This window comes from Meles meles, chromosome 2 (genome assembly GCF_922984935.1).
Source record: "Meles meles chromosome 2, mMelMel3.1 paternal haplotype, whole genome shotgun sequence".
NCBI classification, from domain to species: domain Eukaryota; kingdom Metazoa; phylum Chordata; class Mammalia; order Carnivora; family Mustelidae; genus Meles; species Meles meles.
The window spans coordinates 188359201-188380916 of record NC_060067.1 but is presented as its reverse complement, the minus strand read 5'-3'; the positions used below and the strand labels follow the sequence as shown (position 1 = coordinate 188380916).

Here is a 21716-nt window from a genome sequence, read left to right as displayed (position 1 = left end):
TGATTGTACCTTGGTAAACTTGAAAATACACATGCCTTCTCTTAAAAAAACTCTACCTGTAAGTGTAGATCTTATAGAAAATATTGCACATGTAAACAGATATCCTTGTAAGAATATTTATAATAGCAAACATTTGGCAACAATTCTGCATCAGTAATACAAAGCAATAAAATGTGGTATATGCTTAAGAAAATCCTATAATTCTGTCATAAACTGAATTTGCTTATTATTCAAAAACAATTCCAACAGGAAGCATATTACTCATGTAGTTTTCACATTGTAACTTAACTATTTGCAGAGGAAAAGTAGTAAAAAATGGTATGAAGAGCTTTTAATAGGGATTGGTTTTACTTGTGTAACCACAGGTAATATCCAATATTCTTTTGCTGAATAAAGCATACTTTTTCTTGAGATTAGATCTGTGTATGGTGTGTTTATAACACATATATATGTGCAAATGAGTGTTTATGTGTAAAATTTTATCCTGCATATATATTTATATATGGCTATACTTTTATTAAAATTTTTAAGCATTTAATTTTGTAAAACTTATTCCCCAGAAATAGAAATAGTCACATTTGCCCATGATTTTATTAATAGAATTTCAGAAACATTTGTAGTGATGCTTATTTTACTTATAATATCTACATAAAATCATTTTAAATGTCATTTATATTTTGAATATTTGCAAAAAGTATTTTGTTAGAGATAAAATGACCTGGCATCCTGTGTGAATTTTCAGATCAAATGTGTATATTTAACTGTGTAGATTCAAAACTTGTACCTGAATGTTATAAAGGGTATTAAGGTGAATTACAAAGTAGAAATCAGACTTAAGAATTCCCTTAGCAGACAAAATCATTTAAGCCACATAAACACGACTAAATTTAGCCCTTTTCAAAAATGTAAGTGAAATTAACTTGAGACAGTTCTTATGAATGGCTCTGATAATTATAAAAGAAACTTAAGTCATCTCCCTAAAGATGGCATGAGAGATAATCACTCGTAACCAATCCCCTGCTATCTGGAAATCCCCACTGTAATAACCAATCACTATAAAGGTCAATAACTTCTTCATTTTTGCTTTATAAGCCATTCAGTAACTTCATGTCCCTGAGAATTATATTAGTCCTTGAATATGGGGAATCCTAGTTTAAAAATTGTTCTTGCACACCCAATAAACTTTTATTAAGTACTATTTATTGATTTGATGGCTTTAACTTTGGTATTACTAAATTTTGGCCAGTATAACCAGAGAAGGATGAAAGGGAAACCTAATTTAACTCTTTATTAAGGATCTGTACAGTCACAATAGTTTGCTCCAATAAGCTAAGCAATAGAAATTCCTTACGTATGAGCAGTTTGAGTGATAGGAGCTTTTTTTCCCCATAACTTTATAATTAGCATAGTCCTAGGACTCTGGGCTCAAGGGAATTTTTATCAGTGGATTGTCTAAAACATGTTAAGAATGAATCCTTTCAGTCCACAGACTACCTATACTGAAAAAATGAAATATTCGTTCTCTTACCTTACCCTTTTCAGGCTATCACGACATGACTGAAACTCAAGGAACTCAAATAATTACCAGAATTTCAATGGTTCTCAAACTATGTATCATGGTTCCACTGTATGTGTTTTGGGCTTGGTTTGAGAATGGGGAGTGGGAGGGGCTGGTGTTTCATAGTGCTGATAAGAGGCTTTTCTCTTGTATGCGGTAGGCTTCAAATCAAGGTTGGTTGGTTTTCTCCGGTAAGAATTCCATAAAAGATTGCTAAATAGAATAGATTGAAAACCACTTGTATATATAGAGAGGTTATTATAAGCATAAATACCTAACTGGAGAAGTCAGGTATTTATTGTTTTTTAGAAGTTGGATAATATGGCCATGAAAGACTCAATTATTTTATAATCATTAACCAATACTTTGATATGATGGTTATGAAAATATAGTGGAAATATTTACTCTGCAGAATTTTCCCTGACCTCCTCCACTTAATTATACAGACATAGTTAAATAATATTCGTTGAGCTTTCAATAGTTTGGAATAGAAGACACTTAGATGTATCCTGTAGAGCAGACTTACTGATGCTGGTTATACATACATAGCAGTAGAAATGAATACAAGGAGACAATAACAGAGTTGAACAAATTAAGGAATTTCTGGTCTAGAATTACTTTAGTTTTCACATATTTTTCAACCTGTCATTTGGGCAGAATACATAATAAATATATTTACAGAATTGACGAGTTCTTAAATCTTAACATTAGTCCTTGTCAAACCTATTTTAATAACATGACCAAAAATGTTCTTAAAAAAGTGAAATCTTGGGGCGCCTGGGTGGCTCAGTGGGTTAAGCCTCTGCCTTCGGCTCAGGTCATGATCCCAGGATCCTGAGATGGAGCCCCGCATCTGGCTCTCTGCTCAGCAGGGAACCTGCTTCCCCCTCTTCTCTGCCTGCCTCTCTGTGATCTCTGTCAAATAAATAAATAAAATATTTAAAAAAAAAAAAAGTGAAATCTCCTATCATTTTCTAATCTCTGCCATCTTTCAGTGTGGTATGAATATATTCATCCTGCTGCAAGCAGACATGACAGAATTTTTGTGTTTAGTCTTAAAATCCTACTAAATTTGTGAGCGCATTTTATCACAATGCGTTTGTTGCTTTTTTAAGACTTGTAATTGGTAACAAAAACTTCCAAGTGACACAGTACTGGACCTTAATATTTCTTTAAACAAGGTAATCTATGAAACACATGAAATAGAAGCCAAGAAAAGGAAAGCTATACACACAAGCCCTGGGGAAAAAATCATAGTAAATATATTTTTATTTTCTCTGATTGTTGATGAAATTTGTCCCTGTGACTATAACTAGTACATATCTTCCATCAATAATGTGAAATGGTGTAACTGATTTTGGAAATCCATTTAATTCCTAAGTGCTAAGAAAATGAGTCCTGGAACTTAACATTTAGAGTTAGACAGGAAACAACGTGTGTTGGAGAGGAGGTGGAGAAAGGGGAACCCTCTTGCACTGTTGGTGCAGCCACTTTGGAGTACAGTGTGGAGATTCCTTAAGAAATTAAAAATAGAGGGGCGCCTGGGTGGCTCAGTGGGTTAAGCCACTGCCTTCAGCTCAGGTCATGATCTCGGGGTCCTGGGATCGAGTCCCGCATTGGGCTCTCTGCTCAGCAGGGAGCCTGCTTCCCTCTCTCTCTCTCTGCCTGCCTCTCTGTCTACTTGTGATCTCTATCAAATAAATAAATAAAATCTTAAAAAAAAAAAAAGAAAGAAATTAAAAATAGAGCTTCCCTATGACCCTGCAATTGCACTACTGGGTATTTACCCCAAAGATACAGATGTAGTGAAAAGAAGGGCCATCTGTACCCCAATGTTTATAGCAGCAATGGCCACGGTTGCCAAACTGTGGAAGGAACCAAGATGCCCTTCAGCGGACAAGTGGATAAGGAAGATGTGATCCATATACACTATGGAGTATTATGCCTCCATCAGAAAGGATAAATACCCAACTTTTGTAGCAACATGGACGGGATGGAAGAGATTATGCTGAGTGAAATAAGTCAAGCAGAGAGAGTCAATTATCATATGGTTTCACTTATTTGTGAAGCATAACAAATAACATGGAGAACATGGGGAGATGGAGAGGAGAAGGGAGTTGAGGGAAATTGGAAGGGGAGGTGAACCATGAGAGACTATGGACTCTGAAAAACAATCTGAGGATTCTGAAGGAGCGGAGGGTGGGAGGGTGGGAGGTTGGGTGAACCTGGTGGTGGGTATTATGGAGGGCACGTATTGCATGGAGCACTGGGTGTGGTGCAAAAACACTGAATTCTGTTATGCTGAAAAGAAATAAAAAAATCTGTTTCAAGTTACTTATTTTTAAAACTAATCCATAGTCAAACACACGAAGAATGGTCATTTTGTGTTAGGTGGATAGAGTTAAATCATACCTAGTCCTGTATGCAGTTGTAACGTTCCCATTCCAGAACAGAACACATGGTGTTCAGATCCAGAAAAATTAATAGATTTTATTCGCATGTATTTCTGCTGTTTCCTTGACAACTACTATAGATGCTGCTATCACCATGGGGATGGTTCTTCTAAATGAAGCAGCAACATCCAAGGGAGATGTTGGAAAAAGACGGAGTAAGTGTGTGTTGCTATTTTTGTAGTTTTGTTTTAATCTTAAGATTCATTTAAGTAAAATGGGAAATATATAAAAGTCCTTAATAAATTTCTAAAGAAATGTTCTGATATGAGAAAGCTGCAGTTTATTTTACTTTTTTCTAGTTCTTGGATGTGGGTATACAAATATTTAAAATATATTTCTTCCAAAATGGGATTGGTGGAATTGCACATAAAGGCAAGCTGTCAGCCCTTGTCAGGGCTGCTCTGACCCGTGTCTACTGAAGCTGTATTCTCCATAGTAACGTCCACACTACAGGGAGACACATAATTCTGTGGTCAGAGTCTTCAGAGATTTTATTGGCAAATGCTATGTTCCTTATGATACAACAATCAGGTATACATTCAAGGACTCACAGTTTTCAGTGTACAAAACATTGAAATAGAATACCTTCCGATTACTTCCAAATTTCTTTTAATCAGCATTTAAAAGTTATCTTTTGATCGTGCCTTTTCCGGGCTCTCTGCCTTTTCCAGTGGTATTCCAAGATCTACAAGTCCACAGATTTCCAGCATTATGTTTTTTTTTTTTTTAAGATCTTAAGATTTCTTTTAGAAAGATTAAGATTTCTTTTTAAGATTTTATTTGTTTGAGAGAGAAAGCAGCAGAGTGGGAAAGGTTAGAAGGAGCAGCAACTCCCCACCTCTGGTTGGGGGAGAAGACAGATGTGAGACTCCATCCTGGGACTCCAGGATCATGACCTGAGCCAAAGGTAGATGTTTAAGGGACTGAGCCACCCAGGTGCCTTGTGTTTTCTAAGCATTGTGTTTCTAAGCAAGTTATCTACGTTTTAGCCTTTGATGGAACTATTCCTTTCAGGGGGGTTGTAGAAAAAATAATTCATTTGTATGAACTATTAGATTTTGACAAGGCAAGGGAAGAACATGGGAGAAAAATTTACCCTTAGGAGCATAGGTTAGGAACAAAGACAGGGCATTAAATTTCCTGCCACAAAACTTTTTTTTAATTATCAAGTTCCTATGTAATTTTATAATTAAACCCATAATTAAAATTTTTCCCAGTATGCTTAGCATTTCTGGAAACTTTTTAAACTTGGAATTTATGTGTGAACAGCACAGTTATCTGAGAAAGACAATTTATTAAGAAGTTTAAAATAAAAATCCAGGGGTGCCTGGGTGGCTCAGTGGGTTAAGCCTCTGCCTTCGGCTCAGGTCATGATCTCAGGGTCCTGGAATCAAGCCCTGCATCAGGCTCTCTGCTCAGCGGGGAGCCTGCTTCCCTTCCTCTTTCTCTGCCTGCCTCTCTGCCTACTTGTGATCTCTGTCAAATAAAATCTTTAAAAAATAAAATAAAAATCCAGATTTATTTTCTTCTTGGAGGTATTAGCTATGGTGACATGTATATAAATAATCATAAGGATTTCTAAATAGTTCTCTTAAGTGTTAAAATATTTTGAATATAGTATACAATTTAGTCTGTCCTTTGTTTTCCCATGATGGTATCTATACACCATTGTAAAGAAACTGCAAAAGAATCTAATGCATTACTTTTAGTTAAGCATTGTGCAGAATATCATTTTGTGATACATCTTTTGAACAAACAATGTAATGTTCTTGGAATTGACAATGTTAATGAAGACATTTCTTATGTGATTATTTATTATATATCCTGTCTTATTAAGCTAAGTAATAGTAATAAATACACAAATTTTTTATAACATTTGTGATACTGAGTTTACAAAATCACTACTTCCAGCTTCCCTCTTGGTAGATATTTCCCTACATATCACTCCTACACTCAGCATTGTCAAATTATTTATTCATGTGTAGTGTGAGAGAAAGAGAGACATGGGAAATATATTTTACAGTTACTCCTTTTTGACATATAATACAACTACTGTGATTATTATTTCTCAGATCAGAATGATTCTGTATCATAGCATTTTCTTACAAGTATGTTACTTAAATGGGCTGCAGTGGTTCATTCAGTAATTACTAACTCCTCACTACTACTCACTCAGTTCCACTGCTCCCCTCCCTATATGCAAGGAGTTGAGTAGCACTGTTTTGTTCCACTGCACAGAATCGAGTAAATATATTGTTTCACTTGATCATGTACTTTGAGCTTCATTTTCCATTGAGCACAACCAAAGTGGCAAAGAAACTAAAAGCTTCTGAAAATTTAAAACAAAGAAAGGAAAGAATGAGCATTTGATTAAAATACCAGATGTGGTAAGGTGTAAAATAAAGCATTAGGTAATCAGTTCTAGGTTTAGTAAGATTGTTGTAAGAAGGGATGCTATTATTGTTGTATCTAGTGCCCAGTGTCTGTCACACTTGGATAGTTTACACATTTTTAAAAAGGTGTTCTTCATTTTGGGATGTTCAGCAACCTACGTTTTTACTTTATTTTCTGCCAATATTAATTTGAAGTTCAACTGCATGAACTTTGTCTGAAATGGAATATCACAGAGGCTACAGTTGAATGTTGTTAAGCTCTTAGGACTTTCAGCAATTTATACTCAAAACTGAAAGAATGATAATCCTACACAGTTGAAAGAAAACTGACAGATTTCTAGACCATTTTTTGACAGTGTCAGAACTTACCCACTCCTTGATTTCCAGGATTGTAATTAAACTTCGTCTCAGACCTGCTAGAAGGATTTTTTTTAATGTCTTTCATAATTATGGAAGTATATTGAACTGCTAACTCTTCCTTGTGTCCTGTGCCTTAGTGTGTTTCATTTCTTTTCTCTAATTATTTCAGATATTTTCAGTATTTTTATAAGAATTGTCTGAAACTAATGAAAGGATATAAGTATTGTACAAGTGTTTTATTCTTAAATGCTTAGATTTCTTAAAATTAACTCTATTTTCTATTTATTTATGGCATAGATTTGTCCATTTCAATTTCTTTAAATTCATGTTTTTCTTTATTCCAAACAGACCTGCATTTAATTGGCTCAGATTTTTAAGCATTTTAACTTTAGAAGCATGTATTTTACTAATAGTAATAAATCTTGTTTACTACTCTATATATTTGCCTACATATTTCCATTGTTTTGTATTACAAATATTTATTACTCTTTGACTTTAGAGTAAAATCTTCCGAACCATAACAAAAAGGAAAAGAAGACAAAAAGTATTTTCACTCTTGTTACCTTGCCTGGGATACAGGGATACTGAAAACCTAGACCACAGCACATTCTACTCTAATATGCCATTTGTTAAAAGTTTCTTCGTTTGTTAAAAGAAATAATAGCACTTTGACAAAAGTATCTACTCTGTGGGGGGATTTCCCCCCACTTTGGGCTCTCCAGAATCCCTATTACTTCAATCCTGAAGGTTTTATTCCAGCTTTTTGTACACTAGGATGACTATTTCTAAGTAACAGACTTTTACTGAAGCAATAATCTAGCCAATAATCTAAAATGACATTTCTTAGTAAATATTGCATGGCATCTGAAAAGAATAAAATTCTGTATAGTATTCTAACAATGCAAATGTCTATGCTAATATAGCCAATGCTTTATAAGGCAGGGGCTGATAATCTTGTTTGTGGTTTATCACATATTTTGTTTTGTTTTGATCCCTGAGGCATTTTAGTACTTATAGGAACTCTGTAAGAGAAGAAAAGCACCAGAAGACTTAGATCAGTCACTTTTGTTGTTTTCATACCCCAAATAGTACATTTTCATTGAGAAGAATGTGGAAAATAATGAATACATTGTATTTTGGATTATCTGGTTTGTTGTGCCTGTATGTGCCATGAACTATTAAAATGTAAGTATACTGTTATTAATTGAATGCATTTAAAAAACATATGCATTTTGGTTCCATGTGTTTAGACATTAATGGCATTTTTTGTCTCTTTCTAGTAATTTGCCTAGTGGGATTAGGCCTGGTGGTCTTCTTCTTCAGTTTTCTACTTTCAATATTTCGTTCCAAATACCATGGCTATCCTTATAGGTAATATCATTATACTAATGTGAATGTTTTTATTTTTAACTAATAAACTACTTCATTGGTTAATGTATATTTAAAGGCTAATATCAAGTAGCTAACTCATTTGCCAAGTGATTTTTAACTCAGTTAAACAAGTCTTTGAGCACCTGCCATGCGTTTGGCTCAGACTTTGCAAAGGACCTATGAGGCAAACGGCCTTATAGACAGTAGAACCTCATTTTAGAGATACATATCACATATGTATTATATATGTACATATAATACAGTGGGTTTTAGCTTTCTGGAATTCATCAAATTTCTTTTTCTCTTGTTTTGTCTGTCCATCTGATCACTCACATTCAAATTCTTTGGCTTCCTCAGGTTTATATAGGATATATGTTTCCTCCCATGACATTTACATATATGCATCTCTCAGAACTAAAAAATATAGTATAGAATATCAGTATGTACCCTCCAAAATACCAATTTTACATTTGACAAGTTTCCTACCTTAATTAGTCTAGCACATGGATTTACGCTCAAGTTCCCTTGGTTATGGTAGATCCTGCTTTTTTTTTTTTTATGATTATTGCTGCACTGCATCATTTGCCTTTTGAATTATCTTTAATTTTTTTCTCAGAAATTTTCATCATTTATCTTTAATGTGTTAATAAATAGATGATAAACATCAAAACCAAGTGTTGCTTAAAGGTCTGCAGAGATTACATGCCAGAGATTTGGCTATCTCCTGAGCTAAATCCTAAAAACCTAACAGCGTAGGGGGAAAATATACATCTGTACAACTAGTTCACTGGAGAAAAAGTAAAGATGATAGCACAAGCAAGAATGAGAGAAGTAATAAAGAGTGGGAGAGAGAAATAATTCTGAGAAGTGGAAATGTAAGATGTTAAAGAAAAAGCTCTCTCTTCCCATGGGATTATTCTGCATGAGAAGCCAGGTCAGTTATGAGCATAACATAGCACCACATTTTCAAACAACTTGCACTCCCAGAAGTGTGTTTCTGTGGCACAAGCATTAGAGTGTCTGCCTAAAAAAGAAAATACCAGCCTTGCTCCTCTCAAATAAAAGCACTTTGTAAGGAATAAGAGAATGATATACAGGACACCATCATTATAGGAAAGGGAAAACATGCGAAACATTCCAGAAGGCATGTGCTGTCCTAAGTACTTCTGACAAGACATTTGTGGTTATCCGTCTTCGCAGAGAGTCAAGCCCTACTATTAACCCTGGGGACCAAGAGCTAAGTTAATGCAATCATTTGCAGCAGAAATACACTGAAGTAGACTTGCAAAAGGCAAGAATAGTTTCTCATCCAAGACCATATCTTTGACTTCGAGATGAACTCCCAGGACAAACAAGGACAGTCTTTTTCCTTTAAAAAGACTGAAAAAACTTCCCACTTCTGCCTACTTTAGATAATACCCATACTTTGGATAAAACCGTTGAGCTATCCCATAGTGAAGATGCACATTTGAACACAATATCATATACTAATTTAAAAATCACCTGTCACCAGGGACTTCAACTCCAATGCTAAAGTACTTTCTTGGGTATAATGCCTTAAGCCCCCTGTGGCCGTCGATTTCTTCCTTTTAAATTTCTGTGAATTTTAACTTTTGTATCAAGAAATACTATTGATAGTTTAAAGGTAATCCTGGATATAGTGCTAATTTTTTATTCCTCATAATTTTGAATTCTGTTTAATCTACAACCTTCAATTTCTTCTGGGTAGTGATCTTTATGCATTTTATTTTTCTTTTTAATCTTAAGCCTCACAAAACCTTAAACATTTATGTTCATTATGTTTTTCTCAGCACTTCACACTATTATTTTTGTTGATCTTTATAACTGTTGAAAGAAACAAATGTCTGCTTGAAGTGTTTATCCTCTTTCCTTAAATCTTAGTCTTAAGGGGGCTTTTCCTACAATATCAATAGGTTTCACGCCATCACTGAATTCTCCCAAATTCAATCAAACCTAAAAAGTTAGGTTTCAATAAGCAAACTTGCTGGATTTAAATTCCCGATCTTAAAACAACAACAACAACAAAAACAAAAAAACAAAACAAAAAAACCCTGATCTGTTACTCTGTGACCTTGGACAAGTTATTTAATTCTTCTAAATACTGGTTTTCTCATTACTAAGTGAAAAAAAAGATACATACTTCATTTGACTGTTGTAAGAAGTACATGAGAGTGAATGTAAATTACTTAACACATTGCCAAGTATGTGGTAAATAACACATAGTATTAATTACTCAATAAATGTTAGATGCTTACTGTCATTAATTCAGATAGATATAAATATTTCAAACACATTTATATTTCATTTACTAAGTAGGATTTTCTTTACACTGAAGATTAAGTAACTTTTATATTTGCATGATTCAGTTTAGCGAAGAACAGATTGTCCCTGAACCTTTTGATGAATGTAATTGGGCTCCTGAGTCCCTTGAAACTACTAGTGAAATATCAAGATTATTAAGAGTTTGGTCTAATTACCATCTGAGCCATAATTCAAAGAATTTTATTTCAGTGGTAGCACTGCGTTCATTTTGTGTATTAAGTAAAGATTAACTTTAGGCTCATCCCATTTTCAGAGAAAAGCAAAGAGCTAGTAGCAATACTTGATAGTCTTTACTTACAGGTAATATCCCATTTTTTCCCACTGATGCACTTTGACCTACAAAAATTCAAAAAATTTCTATAAAAGTACTTCTACTTTAGTTAAAAAACAAAACATGAAACATTCTCTATTAATTCAATCACTTTGCTTCCTATTTATAAAACTCTTTAGTTGTCTTAGCAAGATAGAGTAGCAGAATGGAAAATAATATTTACAATAAGAAGAGCTGAGTTCAATATATAATTTTTAAATTAATAGCTCTAGCTCTGCAGTCAAACAAATCTGAGTTTGAATCTCAGATCCTCTCTGCTAACTTTGGGGCTTGGAGTTAGTTACTTAAGTTCTGGGTCTCATTTTTCTTCACTTCAAAAATCATATTTTAGTTTTTCATGGAGTTGGAGACAGGCTCAGTTAGGTTTGTCTCAAGTTATTTTTCTTTCTTTTGCCAAATATTTAACTTTGTTGAGCTTTTTTCTTCATTTGTAGTTGGTATAACACCTATCATCTTCTGTGGTTATAAATTATATGATCACTTTGTAATGCCTAAAATGTAGTGGGGTTCTCAATAAAATATTTACTTCACCTGCTCCTTAACCTATACAAGCCCTTCAACTTTAACATCTTACTTCATCTTACTATGTTTTTGTTCAGCACTTTATTTCATTACATTCTTCATTAAGTATTCATATATTACTGTTTTATGTATTAAAGTCATTTTCATCCTGTAATATCATGAGATATTTTAGAGAAGAGTCTTAAATACCTTTTTGTATCTCCAAAGTGCTGTGCGCATAGTAGGTGCTCATCATATTAATTGACTATTTAACTCAAAAACATTTTTTATGTATTATCTAAATGCAACAGGAACCATTAAGATAGAAACAGTGACAAGAAGAGTACTGGTTTGCCACATTGTACAACTCCAGAAGATGGAATTCACATCAAATGACACCTCTTGGAGTTGTTAGGTTATTCCACACACCTAAAGGGATGTGTGCTGTGTGGAAAGATAATTATTCGAGAAACCTGAGCTATAAAGATACTTATTGCAAATTCAGATTGATTCTTAGCTGGCTGGCATCAAATAATAAAAATATATTTATTAAGCTTATAATGGACATAGAAACTATCTTCTATTGTCTTTTTAAAAATTACTTTTAATTCCTGATGTCCTTGGCTATTTTGAGAAATAATGAATAACAAAAAAATGGACATTCAGTAATGGAAAGTACAGAATAACAGAAATGAAAGACATTTATATGAATTTTGAGGAAAGTATGGTAGTGGACAAGTATAGCAAGGCAAAAAAATCCCAGGCTATACAGTATAGCAATCTCACATTCATTTCTGTATCTTACATGTAGATCTTTCATCTGTAGAGAAAATATTAAATATAATCTTGAGTTATACAAATAGAAAAATAATATTGAAATGACGTGGTGATCAACCCACAATACATATCACTGATAAGAATTTCACTGGGATTGTCTTTCTCCTGCTGAGTTCCAGCTTTGAAGAATGACATAAAGGACCGAAGATTTAGAGAGGATTCGGAGAAGAGCTGGAATGCTCTAAAGGCACCTTTGTCTGGCCCCTATCTTATCTAGATAAGGAATACAGTGCTAAATCTTGTAATAATATTTTGCAAATGGAAATTGAATCTTAAGGACTATTTTTTCCATATTGTTGTATTTCACTGTGGTGTATTGGAAAGTGATCTGGACTTTGAGTGAGAAGATGTGATTTGGACCATGGCACTTTAAAACTATAACCTCAGGCAAGTCTTTTAATCTTCTCTGAGCCTCAGTTTTCCTCATCTTTCAAATAAAGACCATAATATTTCTCTCATACATAAACAAGTTATAGCAAACTGCTGTTTTATAGATGTAAGATAACTTTTAACTGTGAGACCCTATATTCCAATCTTAGGCTGTTGTACATTGCTTTAGAGAGAAGACCTCAGATACAGATGTCTGCAACAGACTTTGACCCATGGATTAACCATTTGACAAATAGTAGGTTTGTCAAATACTCCCATATATGCATATGCACTCCACTCCAAACAAAGTATAATTTCATTTAGTTACGTCCCTCTTACTACTTTAGGAAGAAGTTAGGAAAAGTTTAGGAAAGCAGAACTAAAACAAATGACAGAAATACATTTCATTCTGCCTAGGACAAATGTAGTCACATCTCTCTTTCCACTAACAAACAGTATAAATTTTAATTCCTAAGATAATAAAACAAAATGCATGTTTTTTTAAGTATGTACCAAGATTTTTTTAATCAGCATTTGGTAATATTAGAAATAGATACTAGGAATCTATATAAAATAATTTCTGTAGAAAATTCAGTTTTTTGTTTTTCTTTTACATTCTGTACTGCTCATTCCAACCCCTCCAGCTTCACAATACATAGTCTGAACAAACATACACAAAATGGCTCTAGAGGGTGAGTTCCGTCTTGATAATTCAACTTCCTTACTCTGACAGGAACCATTTACTCTGTGCAAACTTACTCTATGCAGAAACCCTGCATAGGCAGCTCCTGTGATCTAAAAGACTTTTTTCTGATCTTCATCTGTCTCCCAACCTTATTCCACACACTAGCTTTATTCTTTTTTCCCCCAGACATAGTATCTACCTTCCTGATTATGTCTCATTATTAATAACCATGCTATGAAAGCTATGACTAAGTCTCTTAGTTTAGGCTGTGTAGAGAAGTGGCCTTAGCAGTAATGAGACTTGACAGAGACTTTTTTGGGGATTGTTGAGTTCAGATTTGAAGATTTTTCTGGGTTCAGTATTCTTCTATTACAAAGCCGAGAAGCAGGCTAAAGATGACTGGCTAACAGCCATAATGTACTTTTCTCTTGCATCCCCTTAGAACACTTATGAATATAAAGTAAAGGTTAAGAAAGCCCTAAGAACAGTGAATCATTGGGTTCTACTAGGTGCAAGGCCAACTGAACAATTCAACTAGCGGATGATCTGTGCTCTGAGTAAAGCAGCAAGGCTTTTCCTCCCTTCCAATTTCTTTTCAATACCAAAATGAAATCTGAGCAACTGCCCTTTAATCACATAAATGATTTCTGTAAGACAGAGTGGCATGTCACCTTTAGGTGTTCCCGACTCTTCCCCAGTTTGAGAATAGGAAGTATAGTACACAAGAAAATTATGTCCATCTGAGGAGCTCAGAGAATTTAACCAGCTCCCAGTTGGATAGCATTCATTTAAGAGCACTGTGTATGCATCTTTTTTTTTTTTAAACACCAACAACAGATAATTAAGATAAATAAAAACAAAATGCAAGCCACTACTTCATACCTGTTTAGATTTTTCACAGGAAGAAAAAAGGAATAAACTTGCTTTACATATAATATGAGTCTCCAGTGACCACACAGTGACCAAATCCAGAGGTCTTTTCCCATTCCACAACAGCTTAGTTGAGTGGTTTCAACAGAGATTTACAGCCCACAGTTTTTATATACTTCCTGGCCTTTAACAGAAAGTGTATGGGCTCCTCATACTGAACATACTCCCATACTGAACATAACACAATGTTATTTTTATTCTTTGGCACTTAACTCCCGTAGCCTAGGCTACTATCCCTTCCTTTAACTTGTTTTCAAAGTCAGAGGAACTGAAACACAAGCAAACAAAACTCTAACACTTGGACTTGTCATCACATCAGATATGTCTGTGTTATACTTAATTGTGTCCAGGTCTACTCTCCTCTAGGGAAAAAACCTAATGGCCATGACTTTCAGTCATTTCATATCTTACAGCGCCCTTCTAAACACAATATTCTTGTACAGAATAGATGGGCAGTAAATCTTTGCTGAATAGTGATTGAGACAGACTTTTTTTTGGCTCAACAACTACATTTTAAATAATGTTTCTCTAGAAAAATTATTTGGTACTTCAAATAATAACCTTGTTACAAACTTTTAGAATGTCACTTCTCTGCAAGTCAAGGACTGCATTTTTAAGTAAATCCTGAATGTTTGTAAGTATGAGGGAATAATTAGAAAAGAACCAAACTTGGAAGTTTTTGGAGATCTCTATCCCCTTCCTTCTTTGTCTACACAATGCCCCTCTGCATCCCTGATGTACTTTAAGCAATAATCAAATTACGTAGACCAGAAGGGAATAATTTCATCCCTTCAAGCTAGCAAAAGGGGGAGTTTCTGGGGAATATTCATGCTGGTTCTAGTCTGCTCTCTAATCTTTCTGTGTACAATTCTCTAGACTTGCCATGTAGCCTCCATCTTCTGTCGCTACTTGCGTCAGTTGACCATACATGCATTCACTTCAAAGTAAGCTAGCTACAGCAGTCAGTGTTACGTATGCACATACTACCATGACCTGTGAAGAGAATCATTCGTGAAAGGGTAAAAGGGAGTTCAGACAGAGATTGATGGTGGTACCGAAGGCAGCTGCTCCCTCTCTGAGGAACCCAACCACGATACTGAAAAATACATTCCAAGTAAGAGGAGTATATTTGGTTTTTGGTATTCAACAGTTTTTATGTTATAAAAGTATTTCTGTACATTTTTACAATAAGCATTCCTAGGAAAGATACTATCCAAGCACTATTAGAAACACAGATAGAGGAGAACTGTTACATTATACATCAAAATTACTAGAAAAGAAAAAATCATATCAGAACCTGACAGATAGGAATGAGGGACTAATCTCAAATGATGAAATCCATATAAAACATTCAAATTGGAATATACCTTGGATGTTTAATATTAATACTGAATGATTACCTAGAGAATATTTTATGCTTTTCTAAGAAAGATTTTAACAAAACATTTTTGACACACTTCGATCTTTCCAGTGTCTTGAATGAACACTTGTAAAGTTTATAACTTTTTATGAAAGAGGTTTTAAATATAAAAAACAGGAAGTAGTCTGTTAAACTTACCTTTATTGTAAGACAATAGAATCCTTTCAAGATAAAGTATGTATTTGTCATTGCATAATACAATGTAAACAAAAGATAGTTTTAACAAGCTTTTTAAAAAAATAAATATTATAGTTTGGGAAAAATTCCTAGTGTGAACCAATAGTGCAGTAACTAAGGATTCTTAGTTTACCTTAATAAGGTATAGAGATCCTTTTGTTTATTTTATTTTATTTTTAGATTTTATCTAAAAATCACAGAATCTTTTTGACTTTTTAGATCCAAAAAGTTAGGAAGTATAAAATGATCATAAGGGTCATATTACTGTTTTTGCTTTTATAGTATAATAGCTTTAGCAATGATAAAAGGTGATCTTTAATGCACACAGCTAGAAAGGTTTAGACCAGTTATTTAAAAAATAAATAAACCCTGTAAGTTCTCAGTTTCCTTAAGTCATAATTTTTTCAACTTTAAGTTTTAAGTATTTTATGACCAAGTTTTCTTTTTATCATTAACTCTCATTCTTAAGTTAGCTTTAATCTTTAGGGGAAGTTTAAAATTAAAGACAGAAAATGCCAAAGAGTTCATCTATAAAGGACACATCTCTGTGCACTGCCATCAGTGTTAGGGATTATGTGGATTGAACAGCAGCCACTGCTTACTGCTCTAAGGAAGTTTCCCCACTGACACTCTTCTTCAGGCCTCAGTCATAACTAGTTATTTTGAAAAATAAAAGCAAGGTCTTGTTGCATTGAGGGATCAGCACACGATTTCTAGCCTTTAATAATTTCTCAGAAATGGAGTAATTATTTCAGATTGAAAGCCTTTTTATTTTATAAGTTATATTATACTATATTACATTTATTATATTTTTGTTATATACCATTTTAAGTATTTTTTAAATATGTGTTTACTTTTAGCACATAGCATCACAAGGTCATTAGGTTGATAAAATATGGGCACTATAAAGAACTTTGGATATCAGCCAAACATTCTTTTCACTAATGAGGAAACCGAGGTTCAGAAAGACAAAGAAATATATTCCTAGGATATTAAGATTTAAACATCCAGATATTATATTAACCTTAAGAATTTAACGGTTTTCCAACTACATGGCTTTCTAATTGTAGCAACAATTATTTTTGTTTTTATTTTAATATTTTGTTAAAATATGATTTGTCTCTGGTCACCCTGCAAAGTTATATTGTCAGGACCAAAAAAAGAAAAAAAACAAAAAAAAAAAACAAAAAACCTTGCCACATGTTAGAAAAAGGTACAAATATCAAGCAGAAACTTAGTTAATGTTATTTAAATTGACTTACCTTCTCACAACTTATATTTCTGTTCATAGATTAAAACTTTGCTTAGGGAAGTTAAGAAAAATAGCTCCCTTTTATTTCTGTCTGTACAAGCATTTATGTACAGATATTTATGTACTCAGAATCTGATGAGACTCATGATTCATATATACATTCTTTTTGGCTGTACAATATATTTCAGTTATAAATTTCACTTAAAAACATCAAGTGTTTAGTTATTTTATGTAAGTGAATGAATTACAGGTTGAAGAGAAGAAAGTTGTGTTTTGTTTTTTTTTTAGGACATTGAAATGACCCAATTCAAATCTTTGTTTTAATTCATACTTTTTGTTCCTCTTACTTACATTGCCAATTTAAACACTGGTTAAACTACTGTTCTAAGCAGCAATGAAAGTGGCTCACAGAAAGAAATGGGGTATTTTACCCAAACTTAAACACTGCTAGTTCGAGTTCTTATCAGCATCCTCTCCCACCCCTCGCCTTAACGACCTTAAGTTTTGTCCCCATCTCAGGAACTAGTTCAGAGAAATTGCCCTGATAAAAAATTAGAATGAGGTGAATATAATTATGACATTTTTATTGTATCTATTTACATGTACTATTTTAGAATGAATAAAAAGCACATTGTGTTTTCCCTGTTTTCAGCATATAATTTTCTTTCTTTTTCAGCTTTTTAATTAAATGAAGCCAAGTGGGATTTGCATAAAGTGAATGTTTACCATGAAGATAAAGTGTTCCTGAGATATAGTTTGAATTCTTGAGTTCATATCCACGTTGATTGTGATAATTCTAGCTTATTCTTGTACAATTTTTGAAATGTGTTTTCCTAGCCAATTTAATTTATAGAAGTGGATAGTTAAGATTCATATTAGCACTGGAAAGAACAAGAAATACTGAAGTGTTTTCAAGCATATTATATTCAGTGTATGCTGTAGGACTGAAATAAATGACAATGTAATTATGAATTCATGTGTTAGAACTGTTCACTCATTAGTAAAGAAAACCACAATGTTAGTAAGGGAAAACTATGAAATATATGTTAAAGAATCCTTAAGGTTGTACAGAGATAAGGTATATGCATGAAAATATGTCACATACTGAGAAAATATATTCATTGTCATCTCAGTATAAAGGATGTGTGTATGGTTACAAATGTTTCATTCTTATTAATTACAATTAGAGGCAGGGAGCTGGATGAATAGTGCCTCCAACTTAGAAGCTTAACCTGGGAAATGGAGGGTTTTTTTTCCAGGACGTAAATTTTAAAAACGAACAGGTCTAAATCAGTAAGCTTGAAGGTATTAGGTGATGGAAGCAACACACCAGAACTAGAAATTAATTTCCTCTCTAAATTTAGAAGGGTCACCCAGGAATCCAGACTTGTTACTGCAAAACTAACCTTGATGGCCATTTTCCCCATATATTATATGGAAGAAGTTTGCCATCAAAACTTCATTCCCTGAATCCAGATAAAAATTATTCTATATATGAGTGACTCAGTGAAGCTTTTTTGAAAACCAAATATTGGAGTCTAACCATTACTATGTTTGTATATCCTCTTTTAGTTTATAAAGCACTTTTGCATATGTTATTTTCTTTACAACAACCCTGTAAATTAGACAGGATTTAAAAATATTTTCTGACTTACAGAAGTATTAGAAGCTGAAAACCAGAAAAAATAGAAAAATAGGGCTTATAAACTGGGCTTTTCGAACTCTCAAATCTGAATTTTTATTTTCTTTGGTGCTAAGGAAGAATTTAAAAACACAGTTCAGTAAACTTTTTAAAAAGAAAAAGGAAAAACAAAGGTTTTGTTATCTAATTTTGATTAAGATCTAAATAATAGAACATGGAAAACTTAGGAGTTTCAGGTGTACAGTCTCCAATAGGAACCAAGTGCACATCTACTAAATTTATTTATTTCATAGCTTTATGAAATTCAATAAAGAATGGGAAATATAAAAATCCTACAGGGGCTTATGAAGCTAAGTTCCAGGGCAGTATGTGTGCTAGAAATAAGTTATCTTGTCAAAATAGGATATTCAGTGAAAATTGTATAATAATTCAGAACTCTGTTCACCTTACCACATATTCCCAAATCTGTTATTAAAAAGCACATTAAGTTCCCTAGTTCCTGTTCAAAGTGTGATAAATTTAGTACTGGAATGGCATTTATGGAAAACATTAAGTTATCATGATCATTTGTTTAATGCCTATCCCTAGGTAGCACTTGACCTGTAAATGTAAATCCATTGAGTATTTTTACATTTTCTAAAATTCATTCAGAACAGGCATTACAATTGGAATCTGAGACCAAACTTTACATGTAAACACATGTTTATTATAATTATTTTTGTTTGTCCCCTTAAGGCTCAAAGTTGTTATTAAACAATATACATTTGTCTATAAAACTTTAATATAGTGTTCAATCATGACCAAGGTCAGAAAATGACCAAGGTAAGGAGAACTTCTCTATTTCAGATTAGTAAAAGTTTTGTAGCCTGTATTATGTAATTTCCTTTCAGTAATATATGCCTACAACAACAAAAAATTTTTAGCATTTTATAGCTAGAGAGCTGTCACTTTGCTATAGCCTGTTGTTACATTAGGGAAGTGATTCTAGAGGGAAATAAACTGCCTCAAGACAAGTTGTTACTGGAAATGCTATGGGCAAAACTACAAAGAGTGGTTCAAATGTAGTTTCGCTTCAGAATTTAGCATATGGAAAATCATGTATGTAATATAGGCTATCTTTACCTTTGCCAAACAAATTAAATTGAAAAATTAATTCTTATCTGGTATGCTGTATCCTGCAATGTCACTTTTCAACCAGATGTACTGTATTGAAGGCTCCCTTAAAAACTGATTTATATGTTGAACAGTCTTCAGTTAGAATAAAAAGAACTGCTTTCCTACACAGAGGAAAAATCTTAACATAAAATCCCATCCAAAGGAGTGTAATTTCTAACAACATCTAATGAATAAAATGTTGCATTTTGCTCAGCATACTGTTCCTTGCATCAGATATTCACATGAGTAAGCCCAATAGTGTTGTGCGTTTACTATAATTTTCTTTTGCATATAAAGTAATATCCCTTGTCAGTTAACAATTTAGCAAGCATGGTGATTTGGGGAGATTATATCTTGTAACCATAGAGCTTGACAAGTATTCCCTTTCTTGCTATTTAGGAGAACCTCCCTAAAGGTACATGAAGGGAGTAGTTATTTCTAAATAAGACATGACATATTATTTTGAGATCAAAGACAGTAAACAGTGTGTTTTAAGAAGTACTGGTAACAAAGACAAACACATTAACTAGAGCATCTAGCAACAAAACATTTGAATGGATTTTTGGAGACAGTGGTCCTCAGAGCTCTTTAATGTTCAGTTTAAAATATTAAAACGAGGTTTTTCATACTCTAGCAAGAAGCTGTACTGGGTCAAACTAATAATTTTTCTAATAGTAGGGAAAGGGTGAGCATGGTAGTCACACTACAAGGGTACAAGTATGTTCATGCTAGCCCCTAAATTCCCTCAGACAATTCAGAAGTATTTATGAATTTTTCTATACTCCATTTTTTACCTATTATGCCAAATATATATGCAATGTTTTTATCATATAGCAGTCTAAGTATTTACAAAATTTTAGTAAAGCCTCACACATTCAGAATATAATAGGAAAATCAGGTCGCATTCATCCAATTGGTGTGTCTGTTTCCATAAAATATTATGCATGCATGTAGGCAATGAAAATGGCAGAATGAAGAACTCTAAGGACCCATCCACTCCACAGAAACACTAGAAAGACTGGCAGAAACTGTCACCCAATATTGTTCAAAGTCTGAAGATGATGTAAGAGAAATCAAATGAAAGTTTAAAATGTGACTGAAATTCAGATGGCTAACTTGATAGCATTTTATCTTAGTCTTTCCCCATCCTCCTTCCTAGTCAGTAATGGTCTTGAAAAATGGTAGCCTGTAACTGGTATGGGGACCTGGTTCTACAGGAGGCAGAATACTCCTTTTCCCAAGGAATAGTGTTTGTTTTGCTCTGAGGGCTACTGGGAGGATTCAAATAAGGGGTTTTACCTTTGTTTAACCTAACTCAGAAGTTTCTCGGGGTGTTGCTCCAGAGGGTGTTTCTCCAAAATACTGATAAGGAAATGAACATGCTCCTGCCTGAGGCTAGAGTTAACAGTTATGACAGTCAACAGACACATGGCTGAGGACTGAATGAAAGGAAAAGCTGGAGAGTGAAGGACTTTGGGGAATAAAGGCTTGAAAAGCTGCCACATCCAAAACCCAGATCAGGATACATCCTCAGAAAAGATCTGAGGAGACCCTAAGCTTTTACTTCTTGCTGATGTTTACACCAGCCCGTTAACACCCTGAATAAGTACTGATGGGGTGACCTAACAGAGTCAATCTGCAAAGCCCAGGGGACTAGTTTCTTCTGTTTCTTTTTCTTTCATCTGTAGGCACTTAAGGACAGCTCTGTCAAACCACTAGCTGACCATTAATGAAACACAGACTTCACAGACCACACATGACAAAGAACACAATTTTTATAAAAACAGTTTTGAAGATTCACTAAATAACTACAACAAGCAACAAAACTAATTTTAGAGAGAGAGCAGAATCCAATCTCCACAGTTGTTACATTGGAATATTTAGAATGACCAGTTTGTGGGGCGGGGGAGCACACAAAGAAACAGGAAAGAAGTTAATA

General features: G+C 33.7%; 1 protein-coding gene across 4 annotated transcripts in view; it reads left to right on the top strand.

The window, feature by feature from the left end:
• The window catches only part of TUSC3 (tumor suppressor candidate 3), a 241470-nt gene extending 221480 nt beyond the window's left edge, over positions 1-19990 (top strand). For 2 of the 4 annotated variants that reach the window (XM_045997776.1, XM_045997774.1), the window contains 4 exons: positions 4092-4166; positions 8045-8135; positions 12472-12534; positions 17657-19990. In XM_045997776.1, the coding sequence (XP_045853732.1) occupies positions 4092-4166; positions 8045-8135; positions 12472-12490 (185 nt within the window). In that variant the 3' untranslated portion in view covers positions 12491-12534; positions 17657-19990. Of the gene's footprint in view, positions 1-4091; positions 4167-7853; positions 7950-8044; positions 8136-12471; positions 12535-17656 lie in introns of those variants that run through there. The other 2 variants (XR_006817428.1, XM_045997775.1) reach the window with 2 other exon arrangements.
• Positions 19991-21716: the final 1726 nt, after the last annotated feature.